Source organism: Crocodylus porosus, unplaced genomic scaffold (genome assembly GCF_001723895.1).
Source record: "Crocodylus porosus isolate Cpor-Errol unplaced genomic scaffold, CroPor_comp1, whole genome shotgun sequence".
Taxonomy (NCBI): Eukaryota; Metazoa; Chordata; order Crocodylia; family Crocodylidae; genus Crocodylus; species Crocodylus porosus.
In genome coordinates, this window is record NW_017728943.1 from 37,718,541 (window position 1) to 37,735,428 (window position 16,888).

The 16,888-nt window shown below is 39.2% G+C and overlaps 1 protein-coding gene across 2 annotated transcripts in view; it reads right to left on the reverse strand.

The window, feature by feature from the left end:
* ACTR2 (ARP2 actin related protein 2 homolog) overlaps positions 1-16,888 on the reverse strand; it is a 35,331-nt gene that overhangs the window by 12,795 nt on the left and 5,648 nt on the right. For both annotated transcript variants that reach the window (XM_019549164.1, XM_019549163.1), the window contains exons 2-4: positions 12,913-13,023; positions 6,908-7,123; positions 1,899-1,971 (exon numbers count right to left, since the gene is read on the reverse strand). In XM_019549164.1, coding sequence (XP_019404709.1) covers positions 1,899-1,971; positions 6,908-7,123; positions 12,913-13,023 — 400 coding nt within the window. The remainder of the gene's footprint in view (positions 1-1,898; positions 1,972-6,907; positions 7,124-12,912; positions 13,024-16,888) is intronic.

Genomic DNA, 16,888 nt, shown 5'->3' on the forward strand with positions numbered 1-16,888 from the left:
GGGTCCACGCATGGAAGTCTGGTGCCTTGCTGCTGCCTCCCTACATTCCCAGTGAGAGACTTGTCGTGCCTCTCGCTTAGGAACACTGAGGCGAAGAACTCGTTGAGGAGTTCAGCCTTGTCCACATAGTTTGTACACATATCCATGTTCAGCTGTTAATATCTTGTTCTTAATCATAAACTATATGGATTGGAAGGGACCTTAGGAGGTCATCTAGTCCAACTCCCTACTCAAAGCAGGACCATCCCCAATTAGATTATTCCAGCCAAAGCTTTGTTGAGCTGCGCCTTAAAAACCTCCGAAGATGGAGATTCTACCATCTTTCTGTGCAAGCTGCTCCAGTGCTTCACCACCCTCCTAGTGAGAAGTTTTTCCTAATATCCAACACGTGTAGCACAACAGACCAACATATATAAGTTCTCTCAGTTTACTGTTCTTGACTTAAAAGTTGTAGTTACAGCTCTTATTGGGAGAAGATGGTCCATAGCCTACCATTTAAAAGGTCAAATTCACCATGAACCATGGTAAGTACAACGAGAAAAGATGAAAGGAGTCAAGTTAACATGCATGCTTGAAATTTACTCTTTCAATCCTAGTCCTACTGCAGTTAATAGCAAACTGACACTTAAGTCAAAGGAGACAGAATGTCACCTCCACTCCGATTTATTTCAGCTTGTCAACAGTAGCCAACCTTATTCTCTCTACTGAACCTAAAATAAACCCAAATCACATAAACCTTTTCACAACTGTTTGGTAAATACTAAGAAGTGAATACCAAGAAACAGTGGGTCAATTTGCACTCCAAAGGGAATGCAAATAATGCAACCAGTTCTCAGTAACTTTTAGGTTGCAGGGAACGTGGGTGCAGCACCACTAAGGAATCAGAACAATTGGGACATAAGCCATCACAGAAAGTTAACCAGAGTTCACTGCAATTTGCTTCAATTAGAAGGAGTCAAAGATAATGGTGTTGGTCTTAAAGCATCTTCTTGAAATCCGAAGATACACTAAGGGCTCCCTGAAAATTACATTTCAAATGTCAGAGATGTGAGGACAGTCTGACTACATTTTAACAATAACAATATTTTGCTTTATAGGGAAAGGAGAAATAAATTACAAGCAACAAGTACTTCTGATAGTCTGTTTTTCCTTATAAACCCTACAATATTGAAGATCCAGTCAGCTGTGCTTACTTATACAGGGCCTTCATAAAGCACTTTTAAAACTTTAATAACTTATGGTGTAGGTATGATAGAAACAATCTGTAAACAGCATTTAAAAGCAAATCTATTACAGTTTTAGGACAACTAGAGTACACAATGCTAGACTTTATAAGTAATAACAAATTTATTCTTAAATAAGATGGAGCTCCGTGCCACTATGCTCTGAATTTACAACAGTTCCTAAATTACTTTTTCCCCAGAGAAGTGGATAGCAGAGGTGGACCAAGTGCTTGGCCACCTCGTTCACCTTACCTGTCGCCATTCAACTTCTTTTTATGGGGACACGTTAAAACTGTAGTTTATTTGTCAAAACCATGTTCTTTGGTTGAACTTAGGGATAGGTTCACCAATGCAATTAGTGCAGTAACTCAAGAGCAACTGGGAAACATTTTCAAGGAGTTGGAAGATAGGATTGAGCACTGTATCATGATGAATGGTGGTTATATTGAAGTCTAGTATTGTGTACTCTAGTCGTCCCAAAACTTTAATAACTTAGGTTGTAGGTATGATAGAAAAATCTGTACAAGGCATTTAAAAGCAAATTTATTAAAGTTTAAATTACACAAGGACCCTGTATGTAGTCAATTAGGCCCAAGGTCTTTTCTGCACACCATCCTGAAACTTCAGCCAAACAACACATTAAGAAATCAAACATTCTAAGTTACCTTTACCTACCTTGGGCATACAAAGTAAGGACAGCCTGAATGGCTACATATACTCCAGAAAACTGGTAAGTCTCAAACATTACCTAAAAAAGAAAACACCTAATAAGTACAAAAATTGCTAAACCTTTATATAATCTTAAAGGGCATTTAACTTAGTATTCACATATTGCATAATCTAATCTTTACTGTCATATGTATTTTGCAGCATTCATCATTATGTCACAACCTGGGGCAATGACCAGAAGTTGATCCTTTGTACTTTTCAATCTTTACCAACTTTTTGGAATGCTAATATGAAATCAGATTTTCACCATATGAAAGTTAGCATGATTTACTTTGCCACAAGTAATACTTAATTTTACACAGCAGTTGCTGTTAATGCAAGTATAATAATAATAATAATAATACCAATTAAAGTTGACAAAGGCATTCGACAACTTAACAAGGAAGGGTTAATGCTGTTAAAAAAAAACAAAAAAAACTTCTCTGTGGGTTGATGAAACTTTGAAAATAAACCTTATCAATGAGTGGGAGGTAACAATTGTAGAGCAGCCAAGTACTTTACTACTGAAGTGTGACTTTGGAATGAATTGTTTGTTAAAGGTGTATATACTTCTATGACTGAAGTTATAAAGCTAACTTTTTTCAGGTACCAAAATTACTTGATTCATTCATTCAATTAGCCTTTGTTAAATGTGCAAGAAGGCTGCTGAAAGCTATAAAACAGGTCCAAGCTTCAATAAATCTGCACACAGGACCAATTGTGAGTGTGAGTGCAAATACCACAAGGCTATTCCCTGCAGCTGTTCCTTCCTGCTCTATGTTCTTGGGTGAAGACAGAAAGGAACACAGTGTTGCCAGCTCATTTTATTGTGGTCTCATGACTTGGTGCCTTAGGAAAACAAATCCTTCAGAAATGTAAAATGCAAAACAGTATCAGGTTTCATTACAAAAATAAGTTCCTCACCTTGTCATCATGGAGAAAATGTGAATGTAAATATATGCCATAGGGTCAGAAACCAGGTGGCAAATAATGAACCCCTCCCACCCCTTAAAAGGAAAAAAAAAAAAAAGAGAAGAAGAAATAAAAAGTTCTATGAATGTTGGGGCCTTATTAATGAGTTTCTAACGTTTAGGGTATGGAGCATATACACTGTATTTACTTGAATATAAAGACAACCCTGAATACAAGATGACCCCGGCCAATAATCTGATTCTCTATCTGGAAAATTTATAAATTTGTTACGATTTTCCAGACAGAGAACCTAACTATTGGAGATTTAACTTGAATTTGTCTACCTCCCACTGCTACAGCAGAAAAAGTAAAAATCGGGAGGGGGAGAAGGGGGAGTCTGTGCTCAATAGGCACCATCTTATTTAGATGAGCTGTGCTAACCTATCCTTGTGGTAGACTCTAATCAGCATGTTTCCCCAAAACAGGCTATGTGTTTTATGGTCATGCTCAGTGTTAGCTGTGTTTAAATCAACTTTGTAGTTGGTTTCCATTACTAAGCACCTGCTGCTTTTGGCAGCAGTTTAATGATAGACAGTGTATTTAGTGAAGTTTCCTTGTACACAAATGTAAGATGAGGGGTTCCCCTCCCTGCTGATGGAGGGTGGGGGAAAAACACCTTCTTGCATTGGAATAAATACAGTACAAATAGTTTAGTTCACTAATGTTACTTATTGCATGCAATGCAAGGTAAAAGTAACTCTTTAAAATCCACTAACATCCACCTGGAATAGGCAAACAGACCTCCTGGATTGAAAAAAAAATGGCAAAGCAATGCTTTACGCTAACTATAGATAGATAGATCTCTATTTAGTCCCTGTACATACCATCTTGTATGCTACTCACAAAAGCCTTTATTTATATAGATTAAACTATGAAAGAAAAGTACTTACCTTAGGCTCAAGGCTCTATAAATCATTAAAATATTTTAAGTACTAAAGAAACAGACTCCATATATAAGAGGATAGTGGTTCATGGAATCTAGTCCTCACTGAAGACAACTTAAATAAAAGCAAAGGAAACAATTTTTTTTGCAGCTATGAGTCAGAAGCAATTGACCATTTCACCTCATCTCAGGCTTTTGACAAGAGTCGAAGAATACCTGGACATATGTTAACTTGCACAGAACAGCGGCATTTGCACTGTGGTATTCTGAAGCCTTTTCAGTAGCTTTCAGCATCTTAAGTTGATTAAACTAGAAGCTCACTTTCCTACTGAAAGTAAGTCAACAGGAGCTAGGTGCTTTACTGCCATTTCTGCCTTAGAAAAGAAAAAACTGGAAGGGGACTTTTCTAGGTCAGTGAGTAGGCTACAGAATAGTAATATTTTTCTATGGGAGGAAAATGATTCAGATAAAAATTAAAAAATTATATATTTTTTTATATTTAAGAGAACCAGAACATATCTAAAATACTTCTGTATGTTGATCTTTTGATGAACACATGTCAAGGTACTAGGCAGTATTGTTATGCCTCAATTTAACAGTATATTTGCACAAGATTAAAGCCTTAACTCGGCTAGCTCAAGCACATTGCAAGCAACTAGGAAAACCAACGTTTTCTAAACTATTTTTGTGCGAGCACACTTGAGAAAAAAAGAAGTTGAAGACACCAAGTCCAAGGAACATACCAAGACCAAGCTGTAGATCACCCTGCCATGAAGTTATAAATGTTTGCAAGGCAGAATGGATGAGCTTCCTCACATGGAAGACAAATGTGGCAAAATACCCAGGTTGATGGTGAGCATTCAAATTACCATTAGTTAATAACAGGCTTCTGTAGCTTCCATTATTTAGCATGTACACAAAATAATTTCCTAAATTAAAAAGGCAGATATATAGCATTTTACTGTAAAAAGGAAGCAAGGAAAAACTAAGCAGGCAAAAATAAGTAACCTGATTTAAGCAGTAAGTGCCTGCCAACAGTTGTTAACCTAGGGCAGTCGAGGCCTGTAAGCAACCTAAGTTTATAAATGAAACACTTACAGAAAAAAAGGTATGTAACATTTTAAACAAGTAAAATATGCATATTGGTTACTTCCTTTACACTTTGCAATACAATTCTAAAATTGGAAAAAAATAATTTGCAAAGGCAAATATTTATTCTCTAACATTTATAATTGTCATTTCACTACATGACAAATACATGTTGACAGATTTAATAGGTAAGTACTAACAAAATTATTCTATTCAGAAGCAGCTTTCCTTCTATTAAGAGCAAGTTTTGTTGCCAGAATTATCTATTTTTCTCACATTACCGTCCTTCAAAAAACTGCTTTTAAGACAAAATTACTAAAAATTGGAACCAAAACAATGTAGGCTTTTCACGAGGCACTTATAAGCCTGTAACAGATTATTATACCTCAGGAAATTCTGCACAGAAAAATTTAAAATTCTGTGCAGACAATTCAAAAGTAGGCAAAATTACATTATATTATTATTATTTTTACAAATTAAACTAAATATAACACTATTTGTACCTTCTTTAGAAATGTGTGTGTGTGTGTGTGTGTGTGTGTGTGTGTGTGTGTGTGTGTGTGTGTGTGTGGAGGGGCTTGTGAAAGTGTGTGTGGGGGGAGGCTGTGGATATGGGAATGTGTGAGGTTTGTTGGGGAGTATATGGAGTTTATGGGTGGGTGTGGGCTCCCCCCTCCGCTACCTACCCCCACCCCATGCACATCCCCAGTATAGCTCCTCTGCCAAATGCCCCTCCCTACACACCTCTGCCACAGCAGTCCCAAGCAGCATGTGGCTCTGGCAAATCCTGGGGGTGGCACATAGCCAGCCCAGTTCAGCCTGCTTGCAGGGCCTTCGGGCCAAACTGGGCTGGATTCATGGCAGCACATGGGGCTCACAGCACTGCAGGTAGAAACCACATGCAGCCCCAGGCACTCAGCTGCAGCCACACACTGCCAGGGCTTCTGCCTGCCCTGGCCAGGTGCACCCTGAGGGTCACCCACTAGCTGTTGCCACCATGGGGTGGGGGGTGGGGAAGGGAATGGGGCAGGGTGGCCCACACCCACCCACTAACTCCACACCCAATTCCCCTCTCCTGTATGCAGGAGGTCCTCTTCCCACTCATCAGCTACACCCCAGGAATTATGTGATTTATGCACAGTCATGTTTTATGTGAAAGTTTATGTGGGTGTATAATTGTCTAATTCCCTGGTGTGTAAATTATGAATAGACCCTAAATGATCACTCCCACTTCAGGCTGCAATGTGGCATTCAAGGGCCAGAAGCAAACTCTCCTTTTTTTTTTTTTTTTTTTTAAAATGGTTTCCCACTGGATAATCCCAAGTACCTAGTAAAGGTTAGGTGATTGCTGGAAGCAGCTGAGTCAACACTACGCATTCTGCCAAGTAAACTTTTCCTTACTTCCCCATCTATAACATTAATATTCTACTCTTTCTACTGTAAGCATTGCTGGCCTACCAAAAACAACTGGAATTAAATTTTTTAAGACCTGAGCTGCCAGGATGTTAAGGAAGTCTCCTTTACTGATCCAATATATTAAAATCAGCATGACTGCTCCCACACTTGAAGGCAAGCATGAATTTGTTAAACTTTTTTTCTAAACTAGATCTGCTCAGAATACTTCAGGATTATGGCACTGAGGGAAAAGAGGTTAATGAAGATTAACCTCTTTTTTGGGAAGACCTTACCTATATATTAAGCATCAGGCTATTTATGCACAAATAAGAATGAACATACCAAAATATCCAAACTTTCAGTGCCTAGAGCTCAGTAGTTTCTTGGTGAAGAACCTTACATAGAATGAAAACCAGCTTAAACTTTAGAATTAAGGAAGTCTGTTTGACCTTGGTTAAATCAAGTTTAGTAAACTGGGTTAAGATAACTTCTAGCCAGAAAGTAGGGGGAGAACTGTGACACTGAATAGCTCTTAAGTTATTTCAATACAGTTGTACCTGTTAGCTATACCTTAGTACCTGTCATCATCAGCTGTTGCTCTCTACAGAGATTCCCCATTCTCTGGTAAAAATCATACCTCTACAATCTTCTCCCTGTTTTTTGTTGGATTCATCGGTGGTTCTGTGAGTAATATTTTACAGTTTTTTGTGTCGATGTTAAGTTTTTCTGGTCCAAATGTATAGTCCCAGAGGTGTTTCATATCATCCCAGTTCCGGACTATGCCATTCTCCATTGGGTAGTTAACTTCCAGCATGGAACGCAATTCACTTGCTTCATCACCAACCATAAGATCCTATAAAGTCACAATATTGAGGGATGTGTCAAAGTTTGTCAAGTTTTTAATTATTCTTTTGCAGTTTGAATATTTTATGCACTCTTCACTTAAGTATATACAAGCTAATTTCAAGGCATGAAACAGTCTAAGTACACACAATCAGATGCAAGTTGGAACAATTCTTCTCTTACTATATCAAGCTGGCATACACCCACACTAAATAGGCCTTTTTACTTTGAGCCATGTTTGGAAAATTTTACATGTTTAAATAAATCTTACCTTAGGAAGCTGCCAATACACAGTGTATTTTGTCGCAATGAAACACTAAATAGACCTTAGTATGTATAGGCTCTTCACCACTGACATCTCCAGGATTCCTTTATCAAATATTCATATTTGAAAAGACTGAGATGTGAAATAGCACATACGGGTAGTAGGTGGGGTTGGCAGAGTAATTTTCCATGCATGCTGCAATCTTCTGTGCACATTACCAAAATAGGAATAATGAGTGATGCATAAGCATACAGAACAGTAGCAAAAGCAAATAAGGGACTGGAAGTTTCACGCTAGACGTTGAAACAGTGGTCTAGATAAGCCTGTGCAAGTTGGGTTTTAAGAGAATAGACAGATAATTATAACCCAATTATATCCAATTTGTTCCACACCAAAAACTAAATAACCCAAGCCAAAAAAACCCAGTAAGATACTTTCTTATGAATCACATGTGGGCATAAAGTTTGCACAGTAATTTCCAAACTGATTAAATAGCCCTTATATTTATTCTTTACTTGGAACTTAGTTATGCAAAACACAGCACATCTAAGCTAGCAGTACAAGAATAAATGTATTTGCCACAAGTATAAAGGAAAGCTGAACAAAAAAGGTTATTTTTGGTCCCTCTTCCCTACAGCTTATTACACTCTTCCAGAAAAGTCTCAAGACCTGGCCTAATACTGTATTTAAAAAAGAAAATTCAAATTTCATCCTCTTTTCCAAGAACATGTTCTATAAGTACTGATACCAGCAGAATTCTATGAATTTTACTTCCATTCAATTCTACGAATTTCTTTCTATGAATTCCATTTACAATGTAGAAAGGAAAACAGCCGCTTTTGAACAAAGAGCTGTTCTGGTACAGAGCTTGCAACCATTGTGGGACTAACCTAAGTCTCAGCATGAACATGACTCAGCTGATCTCTCTGTCCAAGACAAGAGAAGCAAGATAAGTATACATTGAAAAATCTAATTGGAATTGTAAAACTATTTCTAGCTTTAATAATCTAAGGAGTTACTGGTAGCAAGTAAGGAAAGCAGTTTATAATGTGGTTTATATCAAGTGCCCCCCATTGAGTCCCTTACTAACTTTTCTGGATTTTATAGATTGTTTTTAGAACATTTAGCACTTTTACAGGAAGAAATTAGAAATCTAACCTCCTAAGCTTTAGAAGGTTCATGACTGGATGAGCCTTCCAAACCTATTATCAAGTTACTTTACAACTATCAAATGCATTTACATAATTCTGATTTGATTTAACAGTTGCCAGTTAAAAGGACCTCAGTGAAATTTGTTTTGCTTTGGATTTGTATACCTAGGAATAGACATGGCCAAAGGAAAAGCTGCAATTCTAAAGCACGATGAAAGTCACACAAAATCCTCAAACCATCTTAAACAAAATTAAAGGGAGGAAAAACAATTCTCTTCAGGAGCATGCTAAAAAAAAACACCCCGCACACACAAACCCATGGGAGAAGGAAGAGTAGCATTAAACTCTTAAATAGGGATCAGTGTCACGGTACATAATATTTTTCATCCCTTTGTACTAGGACCAATATTTGGATAGCTGAAATTTGAGAATCTTTTCCAACCCTCATTTTGTTATATTAGATCAAACAGTTTAAAGTGTTAAGAACACCAAGCTGACTTTCACCCTAGAAAAGTGTTATTCTTGCATCTACATGTAACTAGAGGTCATGTCACATTCAGAAGCAGTAAGATAATCTTATGGAAAAAGTTGCTGTTAAATAAAAGCAATGAACGAAGTTTAAAATAAGTATGTATTCGAATGTAAAATGTGGGACAAGACAAACATTAAAAAGCATCAAAAGAACATAACAGCTACCAGGTCCCATCAAGCAAAAATGGGAAACAAACAGCACAGGGGGCACCTCACTTACCATCTTTTTGTTATTCTACTTCAACAGGTCAAGAAAGGTGAAGAAAGAAGGTAGAAGCAAGAGAGTCAGAAAAGGCCTAAATGAAATCCTCAAATTATTCAAAGTACACAGCAGAAATAAAGCAGAAAAGAGATGTACAGCTAGAAGCGTTTTGACTTAGTGTAGTTAGGGATGAGCTTATGCTCAGTGATACTGCTGCTCTTCCCAGACAGAAATGGCTACTTGGAGGGACTTGTTTCCATTAGTTACCAATATCTCATTTTTATTCACAGTATGATACTATCTCTTCAGAGAAGCAGAATCCTTTACATATCAATTTTCCTTTATAATGAAATTTCATCCAAGGTGGACGGTATATCTGGAACAGACAAAACTACATGCTGTATTAGAAGGTAACTAATTGCTAACGGACTGCTAAATAAACTTACTAATCTTTATTTTTGTGTGTAAGATGTTTATCATCTCACTCCTTGGTAGCTGAATTTTACAATAGTAATACATATATTAAGATAAAAGTAGCTCCTTCAACATACTGAATTATGAGCAAATGGAATCCACCAACAAACATATTTGGTTAAATATCACAGGTTTGGTTTTTCAAACTGAAACACATCATCATAAAGTGAAGTAGTAAAACAATGACTTGGGAAAGTTCTGGCAGGCAGTAGCCAGTTGTGCTAAAAGGTTAAGGAGAATTACCCACCATTGTGGTACTCTGAGATATGCATTTTTGTGAACAAGCAGAGACAAAGATGACACAAAAGCTACTTGAACTTGTGGATTTCTTTCCCCTCCAAAAAAGAGTCTCCTTTTGGTCATGTACACTTACTGAAAACTATCAGCTTCAGTAAGGTATATTTACTTGTTCTGTTTAGTAGTAAGCATATCAGGACAATTACGGTGTACAGGCAGCACTCAGAAAACCCATGTCCAGTAGCAGAAGAGCGAAAAAATATTAGGTGAGATGACCATTTTACTCACCTAATCAAAATGTGCAGACATGGGTTTCCTTTGATAGGAACTGAGAACTATGGTATACAAACTAGAAATAAAAATGGAAGAACTGAACCAAACAGTTTGGCATTGTCTACCCAAAATTTCTCTCTCTCTCCTGTTTGTTTGGTTTTTTTGTTCTGTTTTGTTTTGTTTTTAAACACTGGCCCAAGCAAAACAGATTTTTAAATCCAGCTGAAGCCCTGGCATAGTTCAGGCTCCCTGAGCCAGACATTTTCAGCAAACCAGGTTCAAAAACTGCTGAAGATACTTCAAAAGCTGTATGAATAAACAAGTGCCAAAAGCATGGTTTATACCCAAACTCCACTGCTTTAGCCAAGCTGGAATTTCGGGGGAAATTGTGCCAGGGAAAACTGAACCATTGTGTACTTATTTCTCTGAACTGTGGGGCTGTGAATATGAGAAACAGCTTTCTTTCTTTTTTTTCCTAAATGGAGGATGAAGATGTTGTCAAACACGGTTTTGTTTTTTTTTTCCCCAGGGGTTGGGGGGAAGAGGGGTTGTGAGTTTGTTGTTATTTGTTATTTCTTTGAGGCCCATTTCACTCAGTTCTTGCATATGGTGAACACAAATGCCAAACCTTCGCAGAATATTTTCAAAAAGTTAAATTAATAAATCTCGTCAGCCTTCTATACTCAGGACTCTAAAACATTCATAAAGAACTCTACCATTTGTAGTTAAATTAATCCATTTGAGTGTTAGTATAACTTTTCTAAATTTTTTTTAAACAGCAATAGTAAAAATTTGACAAGTCAAACTTCTTACCAAAAATATCCCCCATATGGTCAGAAAGGGAGATGAGAGGTGTGTCACATGGCTTCCTTCTCAAGTGTTTTTTTTCTTTTTTTTTTTTGTTTTGTCTTATGACAACAATTGCTGTACACTCTTTAAGAAAAAAAAAGATCAGAGCACAAAGCCCTGCTCCCCATTAAAACATATTAGAGTGATTCCATGTTTGGGAAGGCAAGCTTCACATACAGTGGGTAGGTGTAGAAAGAACCCTCACCTCCTTCAGCTGGTCCTAGCACCTTTGTTTACACCAAATCAAATTTTGACATGTTCAAAAGCCAGATGGCTGCACTGGCAAAGTAAGCGCTTGCAAAAAATATATCAGAACCCTAAAGCCTTTGGTCTAAGCAAGGTGCAGCTCCACCAATGAAGATCAGGGGAAATTTCTTGCTGGGAAGTTCAGCTCCTTGCCACATCCAGCTGTTCTGTAGGACAATGAAATTTCTGCCAGGACTGTAGCTGGACTCTGCTTGGGGAATTTAATTTTCACATCACATTCCTGTAAGCAGATGTCTGAGAAATATGAGGCTTCAACAAACCCTAGTACAGCAGCTAAAAAGATGGGGCACTTCCCTTTTTTCTGCCCAGATCCTCCTACTTACTGTGAAAGGAACAAATCTCTTGCTCTGCAGCTTCTGACTGTATGAGGAAGTTTAAATGAAGGATCTCTTGGCTACTCTAGCTTTCTTATCTGCATTTTGTAAGACCTTTCCCCTCAGTGGAATAACTAGCGCTGTCTCCTGCAGCAGGAAACTAAGATATAACTGGTAGTTTCATGGCTGTCTATACAGTTTATCATTAGTGACATGGAATGGCTCACTTCACTCTGCTGCTGCATTGCTAGGTAAAGTTCAGCAAAAATCGAAACTGAAAATAAACAAATCGAACGTTGTTTGCAGACTCAAGAAATCTGCACCACATGTACTGACAACCAAAATGTTATCTTTGTAATCCCAAGCAGAAACTTAGGCTCCCAAGTTCGCTGGGAAGTTTCCCAGTGCGGGCCAATATGTAGGTTTATTTTCGAAACGTGAAATACCACCAGAGTTCTTAGACTGTAAGCTCCTCAGAATAGGGACCAGGTGTCTTCCTGTGCCTTGTAAAGCACTAACTTTACTATCAGTAATCAAAGCATAAGGAAAAATAAATACAAGCAAGGTTAAGCATCTCACACAGGATCAGATGGTCTGGCTTACAACTAATTTTTATTATGCTATATATATTTTTTTACTATTCACAAAGTAAGACATTGACAGTTATAGTCATTATGCATTGTCCTAAACAAGTTACTGGGAGACTGAGAAAGGCAAGGCTTTACTGAAGAGCAGCTCACAAGGGGCATCTCCCTCAGGTAAATGAAAATTAGTGAAAGAAGGGCAAGCCGCCAAGGAATAACTTTCATTCACTACAGTGATAAGTGCAGGAACACGGGCAGCTACTGTAAAGCAGCTAACACACTGTAGAGCCATGCCATCTTCCACCTCACATTAAGTTGCTTCTGTTCTCCCATAATCTTGAATTAAGGTTGAATGGCAACACAACTGCTTTTGCCTGATTTTCCCACATCCATTCACAAGATTTGAGGCCCTTTCTGTTCATATCTGAACCCCACCCAAATCCCAAGAATTTTTCCCCCCAGTAGCATCTCTCTACCCTCTTGACTACCACATAATGACCCAACAGAGAAAAGTTTCATAGTTCAATAAAGCAGTGAATCAGAAGGACTGCCAGAGGGTGACAAACCAGAAGAAAACATATTTTCATGCATTATATAACTGAAAGGCTACTCTGAATGTTTCTGCCCACTATAGGAGAAAAAAAAATATTACCTTGATTTCAATGTTTCCCACTTTGGCAGTTGATCTTATTATTGGTCTTCCAACCAAAGCTGGAAAGATGTGTTCTGGAAAATTGGAGCCTGCATATCCACACTTCACAAACTGAAAACAGGGAAGAAATTTCATAGTTTGAATAATACACGTATGTAGTGCATTGCTTTGTTATTAAAAATAAGCTTACATGTAGGAAGAAATTCTAAATTTGAAGAGAACAAGACCCAGTGAGAGTCAGTAGGAAAATTACTCCTCCTAGAACAGCAACACACACAAGTACTTTTTAGAACCCTGTTTCTGAAGCAGATTCTGAAAAGAACACTGATTTCACTTGGTAGACGCACTGATCTTAATTATACAGCTCATGTTCCCTTCCACACCATGCGACTCTACATTTAGACAGACTGATTATTTTCAAATGGATCATCTTTCAGGGTTGACCCACTAATGGGGGGGGGGACCCCAAACAATGCTGCCCTCCCACCCCATCCTCTCTCAAACCCAGAGGAAAAACATTAGTGTTACAAGTTACAACGTAAAAATGCTGTTAATGCTTGAATTTCAATTGAGTCAGTACTTCTCATGCATGTTGGGAAAGGGGTTGAGGGTATGATGAGAGAAAGACTAACTGTACTTCCCAAGATACTTTAAAATAACAGCATTGTACAAAATCTGTAAGGAGGGTAGGGGATGAATATGTTAATACGTCTCAAAACGTGGTGTGCAACCCCCAAAGGAATGACAGGAAGTGACTGTCCAGATGACAAGTGTTAAAAGAGAAACCAACTTAATTTACATGCATTGTAGAACTGCAGAGACATCTATACTTCGGGTGTATATTCCTGAAAGGTTAAACTTTCAGTAGTTTGGGAAATACCTGGGTAAATTAAAAGCTATATATACCATGGCAAAAAAAATGTAATTAATTTAATTATACTATTTGGGTGACTACTACTAGAGGTGCACAGTCCAATATCAGATCAGTACTCATATGAAAAAAATTGATCGCATTGGAAATTGGCCTGTTGTGGCCAATTAATGCCCGTGCGTGTGCACAGCTGCAGCGCAGTACGTAGGCAGCTTGGAGAGCTGCATGCAGCTGGTAAGTCTGATGTGGTGGAAGGGGAGGGGGGATGGAAAAGGTGTGGAGGGGAAGATCAATGTCCCCCACGGTGAGGGAGGAGTGGGGCTGGGACTGGGACAAGTACTACCCAGTAGGGGCAGGGCAGGGTGGGTAAGTACCAGGGCAACAGCTTGTCCAGCGGGCATGGGGAGGAGGAGCCAGCTCCCACCACTGCGCGCCACTCGTCCAGCAGCCTCTGGTCCAGCATTCAACTATTTGTCCGGTGGCTCCTGCCACTGCTCCCGCCCCTCGTCCAGGAGGGTGGTGTGTGCCCCTGGATCTGCACAAGGCAACGTGAGAAGGGCTGGGGCTGCACAGGGCTCTTCCCACCCCGCCCCATGCAGATCTGGGGGCACAGGCTCCCCCCATGTCCTCCTGAATGAGCAGCGCCTCACCCCCCACCCCACCATGTCCTTTCAGATAAGCAGCAGCGGGAGCAGCACTAGCAGCTGCCAGACCAGTTGGCAAGTGCTGGACCAGCAGCACGCAGCAGCAGGAGCCACCCCTCCAGCCCCATGGCCAAGCAGCGGCTCTGTCCTGTGCTCACCCTGCCCTGGCTAGGCAGCGCTTGCCCCAGCCCCTGCTCCACTTCTCCCTCACTGCAGGGGCCTTGATCTGCACCCCACACACCCCTTCCCTGCCCCTCCCCTTCCACCACACCAGACTTACCAGCTGCATGTAGTTCTCCCAACTGCCGGACTGGTATAGGAAATTGGATCAGTATCAGCCAACATGCCGCCTTAAAAATCGGCTATCAGTATCGGCCCCAAAAATCTCTATCAATGCAACCCTAACTATTACAGTTTACATATAATTGGTTTCTTTTAAATCGCTCATAGAAGCAAATCAGTGCACAATGTCAAACCCATCCAATCCCAAAATGCATGCAATCTGCTTTGCAGTCTCAAGTTCTACAAAGTCCCTGAACTCAGTAAACCTATTACTGGTAATATGAATGACTTTATTGATTAGCAGTGGTATACCCATGTTTTCAAAAGTCACTCCTCTCCATCCCTTCCCCTCCCCCCCCAAGTTTCTCTCTATCCGATTTGTGAACTAGACTATAAAGATGATGACCATAACTACTATAGCTCCACATGTGTACTAATTCATGCTTCTCTGGAGTTCACATCAACTGAGATTTTCTAAAAAAACAATGAGGAATCTGCTTCTCTATCAAAAATGGTAGTACTGCATTTCTGTTTAGAAAAAGGATATGAAACTTGTTATGGGAAAGAGCCAACTGGTAGTTTAATTAAAATTCCCTGGACTACAGCTAAAAAATTGAAGACATACCCAATCCTCTGTCCACAGGATAGCTCCCATCAAGCAAACTCCATACAGAGTTGGTTATTAGGCAAAGTAAACACTCACATTTTAGTGAACAAAATTAATTTTCATTCCACAGCCAGCCATGGGAAAGCAAGAGAGGGGGAAGTATTTTTTTGCGTGTGGTTGATCTCGCTTTTCTTTTGCTTCACACTTTTTTTATTTTGTCAGCTCCGACAATAGACCCATTTTGAAGTTTGAGGAACGAAAGAGCTCTGCTTAATATTTTTGTCTCCTCTGCAAAAGGCAAAACTCATTTCCAAGTAGGAGAAGGCTTTCCAGGAATATACAATAAACTAGAAATGCAAGTTCTTGCAATCCCTTCTGCTTGTGTTGAGACCACAAATATCTAGAAATTATTCAAATCTGATCTACATCTAAAAGAAAGTGGTGCCTGCTGAGGGCAAGGCAGGGGCATTAGTTATTTTAGGTCTGCTAGCTGAACTGGGTAGTGTCACAAAACATATCTGTTTGTGTGTTTTCACACTTAAGAAAGGGTATTTAAGAAAGCCTGAAGTGTTCTCAGGACACACTGATTAATGAAGAATAGCTCCTTACAAGTTTATTACTCCAAACTGGTACCATACACAAAACCTCAGCAATCTCACAATATTGCTTTTAGTTATACAGTATTACTATATTGATTAGGAACCCTGATCATAGACCAGGATCCTACAGATGCCCCAAAGAGACCTTCCCCCAAAAGCTTGCAATCCAACAGACAGCAACAGATTAGCAGGACTGTCTCATTTCCTATGCACTTGTGAAGTTACAGAATATTATTCTGCCTCAACATAACCAGGTTTTGCAACAGAGCATAGGCTTGATGAAAATGGGGTAACATTACCGTTAGAGATGAAGCAAAAAGCCTTAGGGAGCATCTGAGTCTATTGTCAATGATGTTGTGGGCAGAATAAAACTTAATTTTTTTAAATGATGCTTTCCCCTTATTTCTATGCTTCTAAAGGTCCTGCATCCATCTGAACTGTCACTAGCTTTGTTCACTGGGTTTATAGCTTTTTATACAGCTGGCATGCCCCAGAAACGTAAACACATAAAAACATTTTATCCCTGTTTAAAAAGTACCACTCTCCTGGTTTAATGTAATTAAGTCAGCTGGAGGGAAATTCTGTGAAGGAGCAGGTATCATCCATGGCCCAACACATTTCATAGCTTTTCATGGAGATCTGTGAAATTGGACGCCTACAGCCAAGACCAAAAACAGCAGCATTACATCCACAGATGTGGATATTGCTTTCTTCCTTCCCTCACAATATAACCTGCACACTTGAAACTTGATATGCAGGATGCTTTAAAAAGCAGAATGGTCTTTATAACTAGTGTTAAGTGCGACTCTCTCAACCTGAGCTGCCAGCGTTTCACATACCCTGAGGACTGAGAAGGTAAATACCCTTTTCTGGCACACTGGTTGAGGAGTTAGGCCATCACATGCAGCAGTAACCAGCATTTGAATCTAATAACATTACAAAGGGCTGTAGACAGATACCACTTGAAATGGGA